The 11908-nt window shown below is 44.5% G+C and overlaps 2 protein-coding genes across 2 annotated transcripts; both read left to right on the forward strand.

Annotated features, from left to right (window-relative positions):
• Positions 1-1454: 1454 nt before the first annotated feature.
• LOC140005838 (uncharacterized) lies at positions 1455-1934 on the forward strand. Its single transcript, XM_072046857.1, has one exon. The coding sequence runs from the start codon at positions 1455-1457 to the stop codon at positions 1932-1934; it is 480 nt and encodes a 159-aa protein (XP_071902958.1).
• A 4684-nt stretch (positions 1935-6618) lies between these two features.
• LOC113725307 (uncharacterized) lies at positions 6619-11347 on the forward strand. Its single transcript, XM_027248416.2, has 3 exons — positions 6619-6969; positions 10004-10331; positions 10919-11347. The coding sequence occupies exons 1-3, from the start codon at positions 6816-6818 to the stop codon at positions 11124-11126; spliced, it is 690 nt and encodes a 229-aa protein (XP_027104217.1). The 5' UTR covers positions 6619-6815; the 3' UTR covers positions 11127-11347.
• Positions 11348-11908: the final 561 nt, after the last annotated feature.

Here is an 11908-nt window from a genome sequence, read left to right on the forward strand (position 1 = left end):
GGACAGACCAGCCGCTCCGGCAGGTCTTGTCACGACCGGAGGCCTCTGGGCGCCTCACCAAGTGGGCCATCGAGATGGGGGAATACGACTTATCCTATGAACCGCGCAAGGCGATTAAAGCTCAGGCCCTCGCAGACTTCCTTGCCGAGCTCACTTTTGACCAGGTGCAGGTGGCCACCCCGGCTACTATCCAGGCTCCCACTCCGTCCACCCCCGAGACTCAGCGCTGGATCTTACATGTGGACGGCTCGTCCAATAGTGGGGGAAGTGGAGCCGGGCTGCTCCTCGAAGATCCCCAAGGAGATGTGTGCTCATACGCTCCAAGATTTGACTTCGCAGCCTCTAATAATGAGGCTGAGTACGAAGCGGTTATAGCCGGACTGCAGCTTGCCCGTAAGCTCGGAGCCGCGCACATTCTAGTCTACAGTGATTCTCAGCTCGTCGTGTGTCAAATACTAGGCGAATACGAGGCCAAGGAGGAGGCAATGCAACGTTACCTCTCCAAAGTCCTTCAGCTGGTGGCTCACTTCGAGTCTTTCGAAATCCAGAGAATCCCGCGATCGCAAAACAGGAGAGCCGATGCTCTCTCCCGGCTTGCTTCGACCTCTTTTGCCGACCTGAACAAGACTGTTCTCGTCGAAGTCTTAGCCGAGCCGGGGTATGAAGGAGGAGAAGTGTACCCCATTTACTCCGAGGACACCTGGATGGGACCACTAGTTCGATTCCTCGGCCAAGGTGAACTCCTCGAAGACCGAGCTGAGTCACGTAAGCTTCAACGTAAAGCAGCTCGGTACACTCTTCGACAAGGCCTCTTATACAAGAGGTCCTACCTCGGCCCCTAGTTGCGGTGCATCACCCCGGAAGAAGGCAACAGAATTCTTCAAGATATTCACGAGGGACTCTGTGGTGCTCATGTCGGTTTCAGGATGCTGGTGAAAAAAACTTTATTACTCGGGTACTTCTGGCCCACCATGAAGATGGACGCCCAGGTCATGGTCCTTTGTTGCCCCTCTTGTCAGCACCATGCTCCTGAGCACCACCAGCCGACCAATTTAATGATTCCTATCACCTCCCCCTGGCCCTTTGAGCAATGGGGAACTGATATAATCGGCCCCTTCCCAAGGGCTCCAGGTAATTATGTCTACGTGGTGGTAGCAGTAGACTACTTCACTAAATGGGTCGAAGCAGAATCCCTGAGAAGCATTACCGGAGTGGCTGTCAAAAAATTCTTCTGGAAAAACGTGGTTTGCCGCTTCGGCCTTCCTCGGGTGATCATCTCGGATAACGGCCGGCAGTTCGCCGACAACCCTTTTAAGGCCTGGTGTGAAGAGCTCGGGATCAAATAACATTTCACCTCGGTCGGACACCCCCAAGCTAATGGACAAGCCGAAAATTTTAACCGAACCCTCCTCCATGGCCTTAAGACCAGGCTCCACCGGGTTGGGTCGTCATGGATGGAAGAGCTTCCTAGTGTGCTGTGGTCATACCGAACTACGCCGAGGTCGGCCACCCAAGAAACCCCTTTTTCCCTCACTTATGGATCTGAAGTTGTCGTTCCGGCTGAGTTTATTACACTCAGTCCACGGATGGCCGCATATGCTGCAGAAATCAACGAAGAGGAGCGGCGAGTTGACCTCGACCTTGCCGAAGAGAAGCGCGATATAGCCGCAGCCAAGGTTGCTACCTATAAAAATATCCTAGCTAGCTATTACAATGCTCGGGTCAAACACTTAAGATTCAGTCCGGGAGATCTCGTACTCCGGAAGAATTCAGTTAGCCGAGCTGAACCTCAGGGAAAACTTAACCCCAAATGGGAGGGACCCTACCGCGTTGTTGAGTCCAGCCAAAATGGATATTGTAAGTTAGTTTACCGAGATGGTTCGCGAGTGCCCCGAACTTGGCACGCTGAGAATCTTAAGATGTATTTCCCTTGAAGGGGTACGTATTGTCGAATCTCATTCCATTGTTATTTCTCACTTATTCTCCTTTATCTTAAGTAAAAAATAAGGGGACAAAACAGTAGCCAAAAGAAGAAAAACAAGAGAAAACCGAATTCAATTAGCAAAAACATGTGAGAAAAGCCAATTACATTGAAGTATGAAAGAGCAATAAGCCGAAGTCATATGTGACCTCGGCTCAAGGGCACAAAAAATTGACAAAGCGAGGTCATCCATGACCTCGGTACACCTATTAGTCCGCCTATTACAAAAATGGGTGCTCCTAAGCACTCTGGCCTACAGTTTCACCCCCCACCTCGGCGTCTTGCTGGGCCTTAGCTCCTTCGCCGGCCTGACCTCCTTCAGCCTCTTTACTGGTTTGACTCCCTTCAGCACTATCCCCATCTAGTTCAGATTCTAGGAGCCATTTGTTGAACTCGGCCCGGACCTCGGTTAGGTCCTTCCCAGCCTGAATGCCCTCAGCTATGCGGTCGCATAGCTCCTTGGCATCCTCGTTGTAGTGTGAGGTGCTCTGAAAGGACTCTAGCTGCTCAGAGGAGAGGAAGGGTGTCGCCTCGGTGATGGCCGATGTGTAACCTAGCATGAAACTCGGCCTTGAGAGCTCGCCGAGATCACGAACGAAGGACTCGGACCTGCGGAACGCCTCTACGGCGGAGACCCCGGCTGCGTTTATTGCCTCCAGATTTGACTGCTCTTGTTGAGCCCTTCTTTGCTTCTCCTCGTCAAGCGCGGTGAGCAGGGAGTTGTTCTCGACCACGGCTTTCTCCCTTACTGCCTCGGCTTTATCCCGTTCCTGCTCGGTGGCCTTCAGCTTCTCCTCCAGGTCGGCAATTTTCTTCTGAAGCTCGGAGGGTGGCTCATAGGTCTCGATGAAGTCCCCGAAGCGCTGATACATCTCGGCAAGGAACGCCGTGGTGGAAGCCCAGGAGACCGCGGCGCCCTGCATCAGCTCGTCTGGCTTGAGCTTCCTGGTGTAAGTGTTGTCCCGCGGAAGGACTGAGTTTACCAGAAGCTCGTGCGCGACCTGGGGATTCTTACAACGGTCGTTCACATTAACCTCCCACTCCGGGCAAAATTGTGCCCCGGAGTGCCTTTTGTCTTCCCCGGCTTCAAGAAAGGATACGTGATGGAGGTTGAACAAGGAGTTCCCCGTAATAGGGTGTTCCTGGAGCACGGTCGCACCCCGGCCTCTTCCCCGAGGTGGAGAAACCAAGGTCACTCCACGGGAAGGAATCCCTGTCGGAATGGATGACTTGGATCTCCCAGCCGTGCCCGAGGTGTGCGAGCCTTCGCCTACTATCACCACAGCGGGCTCACGAGTGCCCGCTGTTGCCGTAGTCTTCTTGGCCGCCCTGGAAGAGGTCTCGGCAGCGTCCTTGCGCTTCTTTGATGGCCTCTTCGCCACCTCGACCTCTCCCGAAATAATTATGTCGGAAAGTTTTGTCACTGCAAAGGGTGAAACAAAGTCAGTTAGAATTCAGGGAGGGGGAACAAGAAAAGGAAAATGGAAAAGTACAAGGTATATGAAGCCTAGTGGAGATCAGGATGGGGTGATCCGGGCTGATCAAGGCTCGACTGAGCCCTCCTTCCACGAGCATGTTCTCAGGAAAGTCCCAGCAGTTGATTTTTAGGCCCGACCCCGTCAGCTTTTGGAAGTTACGTTCCTCTAGTTTCCCCGGGGAAGTCTCTTTGACCGAAGTGGGAGGCCTCCACCAGAATCCTCCAGGAAAGTCCTCAGCCGGGACGAACATGAAGTTCCTTTTCCACTCCTTTATCGAGCTCGGCGCATCGTACACCAACTTCGGGACCTTATTCCCGAAGTAAAACCAGCCCTTCTCACTCCCGCTATTCTTAAGTGAATAGCAACGACGGAAGAGGTTGACGGTGGGTTCGATCTTCTGATGTCGGCAGAGCAATTGGAAGCCGACTAGGACCCGGATCGCGTTCGGGGTGAGTTGAGTGATCCTCACCCCCAGTACCTCAAGCAATCCCGGAGAAACCTTGTGGTGGGCATTCTGAGCCCGGCCTCCAGCTGATCAACGTATACCGCCACCCTCCCTTTTGGCGGCAGGGCGGCAGATTGGTCCGGCTGAGGTACGTAAATGCTGTAGTCCCTTCTCCAGGGGTATTTACGTATCACCCCGGCCACAGAAGCTTCCGACATAGCACTGCGGAAGGCTGGCATGTGACCGTAGTTCATCGTTGCTACATTAGGAGGAGTGGAAGGCTCCTGCACGCCTTCATCTTTAGGAACCTCATTCCCGAGGTCGTCGTTATACAGGACCTCGGGATCAACCTCGATCTCGTCGGCCTGTTCCTCCAAAGTTTCAGCTCGGTGAGACGCCTCCTCACCTCCGTCCCCGGTGCCAACTGTATGTTCTTCCTCGGAAGGGTCGGGCCTCTCTGCCTCGGTGAAGTTGGGTCTCACTGTTTCTTTGTGGGTATGAGCGACTCTAGCCATAAGAGCAGAAAAAAGAAGTGTACTTACTAGGGAATGCGAAGTGAAGAAGTTGTGGAGGATAATTTGTAGAAGATTGCCGAAGTGAAGCGACGAGGAGGCAGAGCTCTGAAGTGATTTTCGATTTTTAGTAGAGAATAAGACGGTGAAAAAGAACCCCTATTTATAGACAGCAGAGGGAAACCGAAGAGTCGGCACCCTTCGAACTTCCTACAGCATCCGTTCTCTCTCCTCATTAATGAGGATCCTGTTCATCTGACGGTTGATTTTACGGATTCGACGTTAAAACTGACAGCCATCTTTTCACCCCCTTCTCAAGTCCACACAAAGTCGACGTGCCCCTGCTGTGTCCCGTGTGATACACGCTCGTTAGCCTCGGGAAGGTACGACCTCGGATAGCAACGACTTCGCCCTTCTCGAAGTTTGGGAGGCTAGTGAGGATGGTCAGTTCGGCCCGGGTAGTCCAAAGGATCACCTCGGGCCTCGCGCTTGGGTCACCGTCCTCCAGCTCGGTCAACATCGTAGCCGAGGTGACTCTTGGGTGCTTGACTTCAATACCAAGGTTGGATGTGACCCCTGGCACCTCTGACACCTGACGGAAAGATACTCTGACACGCCGCCTGGACCTGACGGACATCCCATCATGTCTTGTCCTAAAGACCAGTCAAATCCTCCGGATGCACTGACCATATTAGATCTCTAGGGACCTGTGATGGAGGTTCTCCCCTCCTAAACCTCTCCTATAAATACTCAACGCCACTACTCAGTGGGGGGGGGGACCAATATCTGGTAAAATACACTCATCTCCTCTACTATCCTATTCTCCTTATTTCCGAACTGACTTAAGCTTCGGAGTTATACAGGGGGATTCAGCCCCTCTTGTAACCTTAGCAGGTGACCTCGCCGCGGTGACTCATTCGAGACAGGAACTTCCCTCAATCCGAAGGACCCACTCCGGCCGGTCAAAAATCACCTCTTCATACACCAGATTGGGGGAGTAGCTAATCGAGAATTACCTGCTGGGATGGTTAGATACAAGACTAGATCCCCGAGTCTTCCTTAAAAAATTAAGTTAGTTCGGAGTAATGTATTAATGTGGGAGTAATTCTAGAGGGATTAGGCTTTTTACCAGAGATTTGTCCTCCTTCTTAGTGGAATATTCTGCTATTTATAGGGGGCAATTTGGAGTAAAGGACTATGGGGTCCAGGTCCCTAGAAATTGGATTAAGACAGCATATCATTTTGACCTAACCACTCTGGGCAGTGGGCAGTGTGTCAGAGCAGTGGACAGTGTGTCAGAGGTAACATCCATTACTATTCGGTTGTCAAATCCTTGGATAGGACCTCGGGTGTAGTAGATCATAACACTGTCTCGAGTGACAGTGGGATGGCAAACACACCTCGGTCATCGAGATGTTGGGCAAGGCCCAGGTGGTCGAGATGGATGGGACCATTATTCTGGACTAAGATGCCGCCTCAGTTTATCCGAGCCGAAATGACCATCTTCACACCACATCACTGTTTTGTCAGTGGTCCAATTTCTGTTGCTGGCTACTCATCAGCAACTGTCTTCAGCTCCGCCCTCCGCGGCTGTTTACACCATCGCCTAAGGCAGTAGCGATTCTCATTTTAACACTTTCAAATTCAGATTTCTGACAAGAAATTTGTATTCCACCAGGATGATCAAACCCATGAACCTTTTCAGCCTCCCTTAATAAGTCAGCAAACAGAGATTGATTAAAATAAATAATGGGCACAAGAACTCTGCACGTCTCATCATCATCTTGCCCCACGTACACAGCCAAATGCCCCTTGGGTATACTCACTGAATTCTTTGACTGAGACAGCGAGTTCTTGACGGCTCTTATATTGCCCTTATTGGTAAGGATAAGGAAAGAGAACTTCAACAACAGTAGTAGCGGCCAAGGAATGAAAGTGCTAAATTACTTCGGCTATTTTCGTTTATATTATTAGGATATTTTCGTCTTTTCACTCAGCTCCGTCTGTTTTAATGATTTTTGTCAATTTTTTTAGAATAATTCAAATCATAGGGTGCTGCCGTATATGATATGAAATCACATTGGATTTTTCTGTACGATAGCTATAACACAGGCCTTTTATGTTTTTAACCCAAAAAAAATACATATACATCACAAGAAGTACTACAAAAATATTATTATAAAATTTTAACCCATCAAAATCTCCTGCCCTTTTCCCAACCTACTCTTCTTCGATTTGCTAACTGTATATCAACTCAACACTCAGAATAATGCCAATCCACTAACCACCAGAGAGCCGGAATCAAACATCCCTCAGCTCTTATTTACAGTTCACCTTCAAAGAGAACCAAAAAAAATCCCAGAAAAAGGAGAAATACTGAAGAAAAAGCGACATAAAAAATGGAAAAAGGCAGCTTTAGTGCGGAAGATCTATCAACAATTGGAGGGATTGCAACAGTCTCATTGCTTCACTCATTCATTCCGACCCATTGGCTCCCTTTCTCCATTGTTGGCCGTGCCCAGAAATGGACCCTTTCTAGGACCATTCTCGTCAGTGAGTTCTTATATTTCCATTTATGTTTCAGTTTTATAATGTGCGGATCTTTCTCGGATAATGCTGAAATTTGTTTTTTTTTTTTCCAGGATTGAATCTTTTTAGTACTGATGATAATGGGCTATTCTTGATTTTTCCTATTTTTCAGCTTGGGGATATTATGGGAAGAGTAAAAAATGTGAGTTTCTTGCTTGGTGAGGAAATGGGGCATATGGGTACGGAGAAATTTGATGTGGATTTTGAGATTTCAGAAATTTTCTATTGATTTAATGGGGTTTTATTGCTTTCAATTAAATGTTAAAGTACGTGTAGAAAGGATGCTTGGTTTTGGTTTTTGTCCTTAAACTTAACTGTTTAGTTATTTTCAAGGTTTTTCAGATTCACGAGCTGCAAAAAAATGGATCTTGTCAAGGGATAGGCATTTTTATCAGCAGAATAGCAAACAAGTTCTTATTATCAGTAAAGCTTTTTTTTTTTTTTCTGTATGAAAAAGTTCTTGCCATATTATCACTGATTCAAGTTGGCAAAAGCTCCTTAAGAATCAATTCTCTCACTTAATGGTTTTGTTCTAGGGTTAGCTGGATTGTGTTTGTTTTTCCCTAATCGCCCTGTTGATCAATGGTGCATGTTTGTACGTGCATTTTGCTTCATCCATGTTAGATTTACTGTTCTATCGCAATTTGATGCATGTGACATGTTTGAAATATGGTTGCAATCATAACAAGCTAATTTCGAAGAAAAATGTTATGTATTGATGTTTGGAAAAAATGGGACAAGTCATGGATTGCATGAACTAGTTCATTGCTTCTTGTGGGAATAGATGTAGTAGCATGTTTATCTGCTTCTGGAATTCCAACAGAAGAACACTAGTGAATGCTTTGTATATTACCTTTCTTTTTGGTGGGTGGTCAATTAACTTTAGAGGCAGTTTGGTTAAGCCAGATGAATAGTTCGCCGTATGAATCTTCTTGTAGAGCATTTGTAATTCTTGCAACTTTTTAGGGTGGTTTCACATACTTTTTCAATTGTTTTTAGGATGGTTTGACTAATTCTTACAAATTTTTAGGGCAGTTTCACGTAATTATTTATGGGATATCTAGTTACTGGAGAAAGTAATTATGACTTTGCTTCAAGAATTGGGTGGCATCAAAGCTGCTTCTTCCATGTAATCTAGTATAATGGTGTATTTGAATTGATCTCTCTCAGGAAAAATCTTCGCAACGCATTTGAAGGGCAAGAATCAAAATAAATCCTGATATAGAATTGTTTCTGTACAAACAATTTTTTTAAGCACTTTTCTGGTTTAATTCTGAATTGCCAAAGCTATTGAAAGGTCAGAAAGTAAATTACAAATGAAAAACTGAGTTGTTCTTTGTAGCATTTTGAATTTTAAGCACTAGTTAACTTTGGCCACAAGTAATTTCTTCATTTTCAATTTGACAGGGCTTTAAATTTTTCCACTCTGAGTGAATTTCAACCATATTATAAGCCTTAAATGTTTAATGATTTATTTTACATAGGGGAAGTTTTGCTTGGTCTATTTTTAGGTAGCTGGAGTCCATGTTGAAGTTACACTGTCATATGTTTTATTTGGCTAGTACTTAGACATATGATTCTTTGGAATAGGGAAAACTTAAAATCATGTAGGATGACCACTTGCAACATTTTTTCTGGGTTTCAAATCAGTCCCTTGTTTGATGGTTGGGATTATTCAAAAAAAGTAATAAAAATGACAAATGAAGAAACAGCAAATCTGCTTTCTTTATGAAAATATACCCACAAGTCAACCACGAAAGGCGCACTGATCAGATATCTAGTTTTATGAGCCTGTATCTGTGTTTTTCTACTTCTTATTGGTAATGGTGTTTTTTATCGCCTGTATCTTTGTTTTTCTATTTCTTATTGGTAATGGTGTTTTTTTATGAGTCATCTGTGTTTTATGGTTGAGTGGTATTATTGTTGAACATGGCCGTCGGTGGACGGTTTGATTTTACCTCAGATAAAAGCAAGATAGCCAGAGTATGTAGTGATAACATTAGGAGTTGAATGGTACTTGTCTACTTTATTTTGGTTTTGGGAATTGCAAGATATAGTTAGGATGTGTTAAAGAAAATTAATTCTTCATTATTTGATTGTTTCTATCATAACTAAACACTCTTGGGTGTTTTTTTCCCATTTTTTTATTGGAATGGGTTCTTGAGGTATAAAGGAAGCTTTTGGTGTTATTTTTATTGAGTTTGGAGGTCATCTGCCATTTTCCAGTCAGTTTGGGTTGAATTTGGATGGATAAGATTTGGACAAAAACATTTGTGGGTAATGGTTGTCAGTGGCGATCAGTGGAAGTTACTGCATGTTTGCTGGTGGGGTTAGTTGGTAGACTGGAGAAATAAGGGAGTAAAAAGAAACAGGAAACAGAAAGAGAAAGGAAGAACAGCTATTTGATAACTTGTCCCAGAGTATTGTGAAATGGCATGGGGAGTGATATCGTCTGTGATTTGTGAAATTCCATGTAAATTCCCTAGCACGTCATCTCTTCTTTATGCCATCTTCAGTAAGCAAATATGATTCAGTGGGGAGCAAGTGGAACTATCCTACAGTTGGGTTTTTTGACAGAGGATGTAGAAGCAATGTTTTTCAAGGCAGTTCATATTTGCTTTCTAATCAGCATATCATGCATCTTTTTGCAAATTTTTGCCTGTAATTTGGATGAAGGTTGAGCAAGAGGGACTATCCTGCAGTTGGGTATTTGACAGAGGATGGAGTAGGAATCCATTCCAAGGCAGTGCATATTTGCTCTCTAGTGAGCATACCATGCATCTTCTTGCAAATTTTGGCCTGTAATTTTTATGAGCTCAATTTATTTATAAGTATTGTTCTCTATATTGGATGCATACCCGAGACCCAGTCTTTGATTATATTTAAGTTTCAAAATTCTTATCTTTAATTGGATGACTTTATTATGGTGCAGAGATTTGAGAAGAAATGCGTATGTTCATGTAGTTTCTTATTATGGTCTACTACTTTATTTATGCAGCTGCATTTGGCGCAGTTCTGCATGTAGTGTCCACATCCCTTCTTGGCATAACAGCAGTTACCATATCAAACACCATTGCTGGAGAAGAAACTGTTCACAAACTTGCTTCGCTCTTGCTCATATTTCTTGGTTGTAGCTATGTCATCCTCTTCCTAACTGGGAAGGGTGGTCACAGCCATTCCCATAATCAACCCATGGAGAAAATGGCTGTTGCTGGGCTTGTCCTGGTTCCTGCATTATCTCCTTGTGCAACCACTCTTCCAGTTTTTCTTGCTGTTGGGAACTCATCCTCCATGATGGTACTTGCTATCATTGTTCTGCTTTTCAGGTATTTGTTTGCTCAGTTATTTTTCTTGAGATTTTCTCACAATTGGGGTGCTTTCATCCTGGTACAAATTGATTTATAGTTTGCTTGAAAAGCTATTTCTTTACTTGCCTCCTGCATTGTGCATACTGGATCTTGTGGCTATCTATAGTTTGGCTTCTGTGGGCCAACTAAAATGAATGAAGCAACTTGCCTTAATGAGGCTTTTGTGGACCCTCAATTCTCTGAACAAGTGGAAACGTGTAACTGGAAAAGCAGGTGAAAGCAGAAAATCAATAATGGCTTAAATCTTTGATATAGCCTATAAGAAGCTCTTTCTTAAGAGCTGTGGCTTTAAATATCCTTTTAGAGTCTTGGATACTTTGTGATTAAGGAAACAGATAGCTATTTTGATTTATGATGTTATTTATCATAAGAACTGCTTGTGATGATGTTCGTGTTGGCTAACTGAATTTTTGGATCTAAGAGTGAATCATGGCTTGAACAGTTCCCTGCCTTTACATTTGTAGCAACCATAAGTACCTTTGAATTTGAATGCTTGTTTTTACAATCATGTGGTCTCACGTAAGGTGATCGTGTTGAATGTGCAGTACCATAACCGTGATGACCTCCCTGGTGGCTCTCTCATTCTATGGTGCAAGTCAGCTGAAGTTCCATTGGGTGGAACGCTATGACAAGCTCCTTGTAGGTTCAGTGCTTTGCTTGGTTGGAATGTTGACTCTCATTTTCCATGATCATCATCATGATGGAGATTTAGTGTCAGGAGGAGTCCATCACAGAAAACTGATTGTTTTATAAGAATTTCCTTTAAATCTGTAGGTTTTTTTACCGCGAGTTAAAAATTTGACATAATATTGCTTGCTTATCTGTATCTAGTCAAGAAATGGCAAACTTATGTTCATTGTGCCATTTATGAGCATTGATCTCTGATGCCTACCATTGCTTGTGGCCCCTTTGGTCATTTCCTCCTTGTACAGAACAGCAACATTCTGGGGATATAATTGTTTTGGCTTCCATGATGATAGGGCTTCTGTGTTCTTGGTCTACTTATTGTACAATTAGTCTTCCTAACATTTGAATGTTCTTCAGATACTTCCAAGTTACATACACCTGAGTCAAGATATTCTTTAATATGACAAAAATAAGAAACAAGGGATAAAAGGGAATGAATCAAGTAAAAATGAATTTTGTTAAACACCTCTTTATACAGGAGTTGGCAATGGATTTACAATAAAAGAGATCTGTGGGGAGTCAAGCCAATGGACTGAAAGCCAGAAAGATTATGCAGTTCAAGACTCCCAAGCTTGCACTTCAGATGCCAAATCTGTTGCTTTTGAGAACCATCAATCTATAGAATGGATTCTTACATAACTTCCTGACGTGTTTTACTTCTACAATCCATTTACTGGTAACAAGAGAGAAGATACTATCTGTTTCTGCAGCCACCGATGATTGACTGAATTTTGTGGAACTTTTTTTTTTTTTTTTCCAAGACGATAACTTTTGTATAATCTATTCTATCCTACACTAAGGGGAGGGGACGGGCCTAAAGAGGTCGAAGGGTAATCCGGAGGGAATTG

Source organism: Coffea arabica, chromosome 1c, assembly GCF_036785885.1.
Source record: "Coffea arabica cultivar ET-39 chromosome 1c, Coffea Arabica ET-39 HiFi, whole genome shotgun sequence".
NCBI classification, from domain to species: domain Eukaryota; kingdom Viridiplantae; phylum Streptophyta; class Magnoliopsida; order Gentianales; family Rubiaceae; genus Coffea; species Coffea arabica.

Excerpts from the sequence above, each read along its gene's own strand:
- LOC140005838 (XM_072046857.1), top strand. The coding sequence starts at position 1,455 with ATGGAAGAGCTTCCTAGTGTGCTGTGGTCATACCGAACTACGCCGAGG.
- LOC113725307 (XM_027248416.2), top strand. The coding sequence starts at position 6,816 with ATGGAAAAAGGCAGCTTTAGTGCGGAAGATCTATCAACAATTGGAGGG. Across the intron at positions 6,970-10,003 it reads TTCTAGGACCATTCTCGTCA|CTGCATTTGGCGCAGTTCTG; the intron begins GTGAGTTCTTAT and ends TTATTTATGCAG. Across the intron at positions 10,332-10,918 it reads ATCATTGTTCTGCTTTTCAG|TACCATAACCGTGATGACCT; the intron begins GTATTTGTTTGC and ends TTGAATGTGCAG.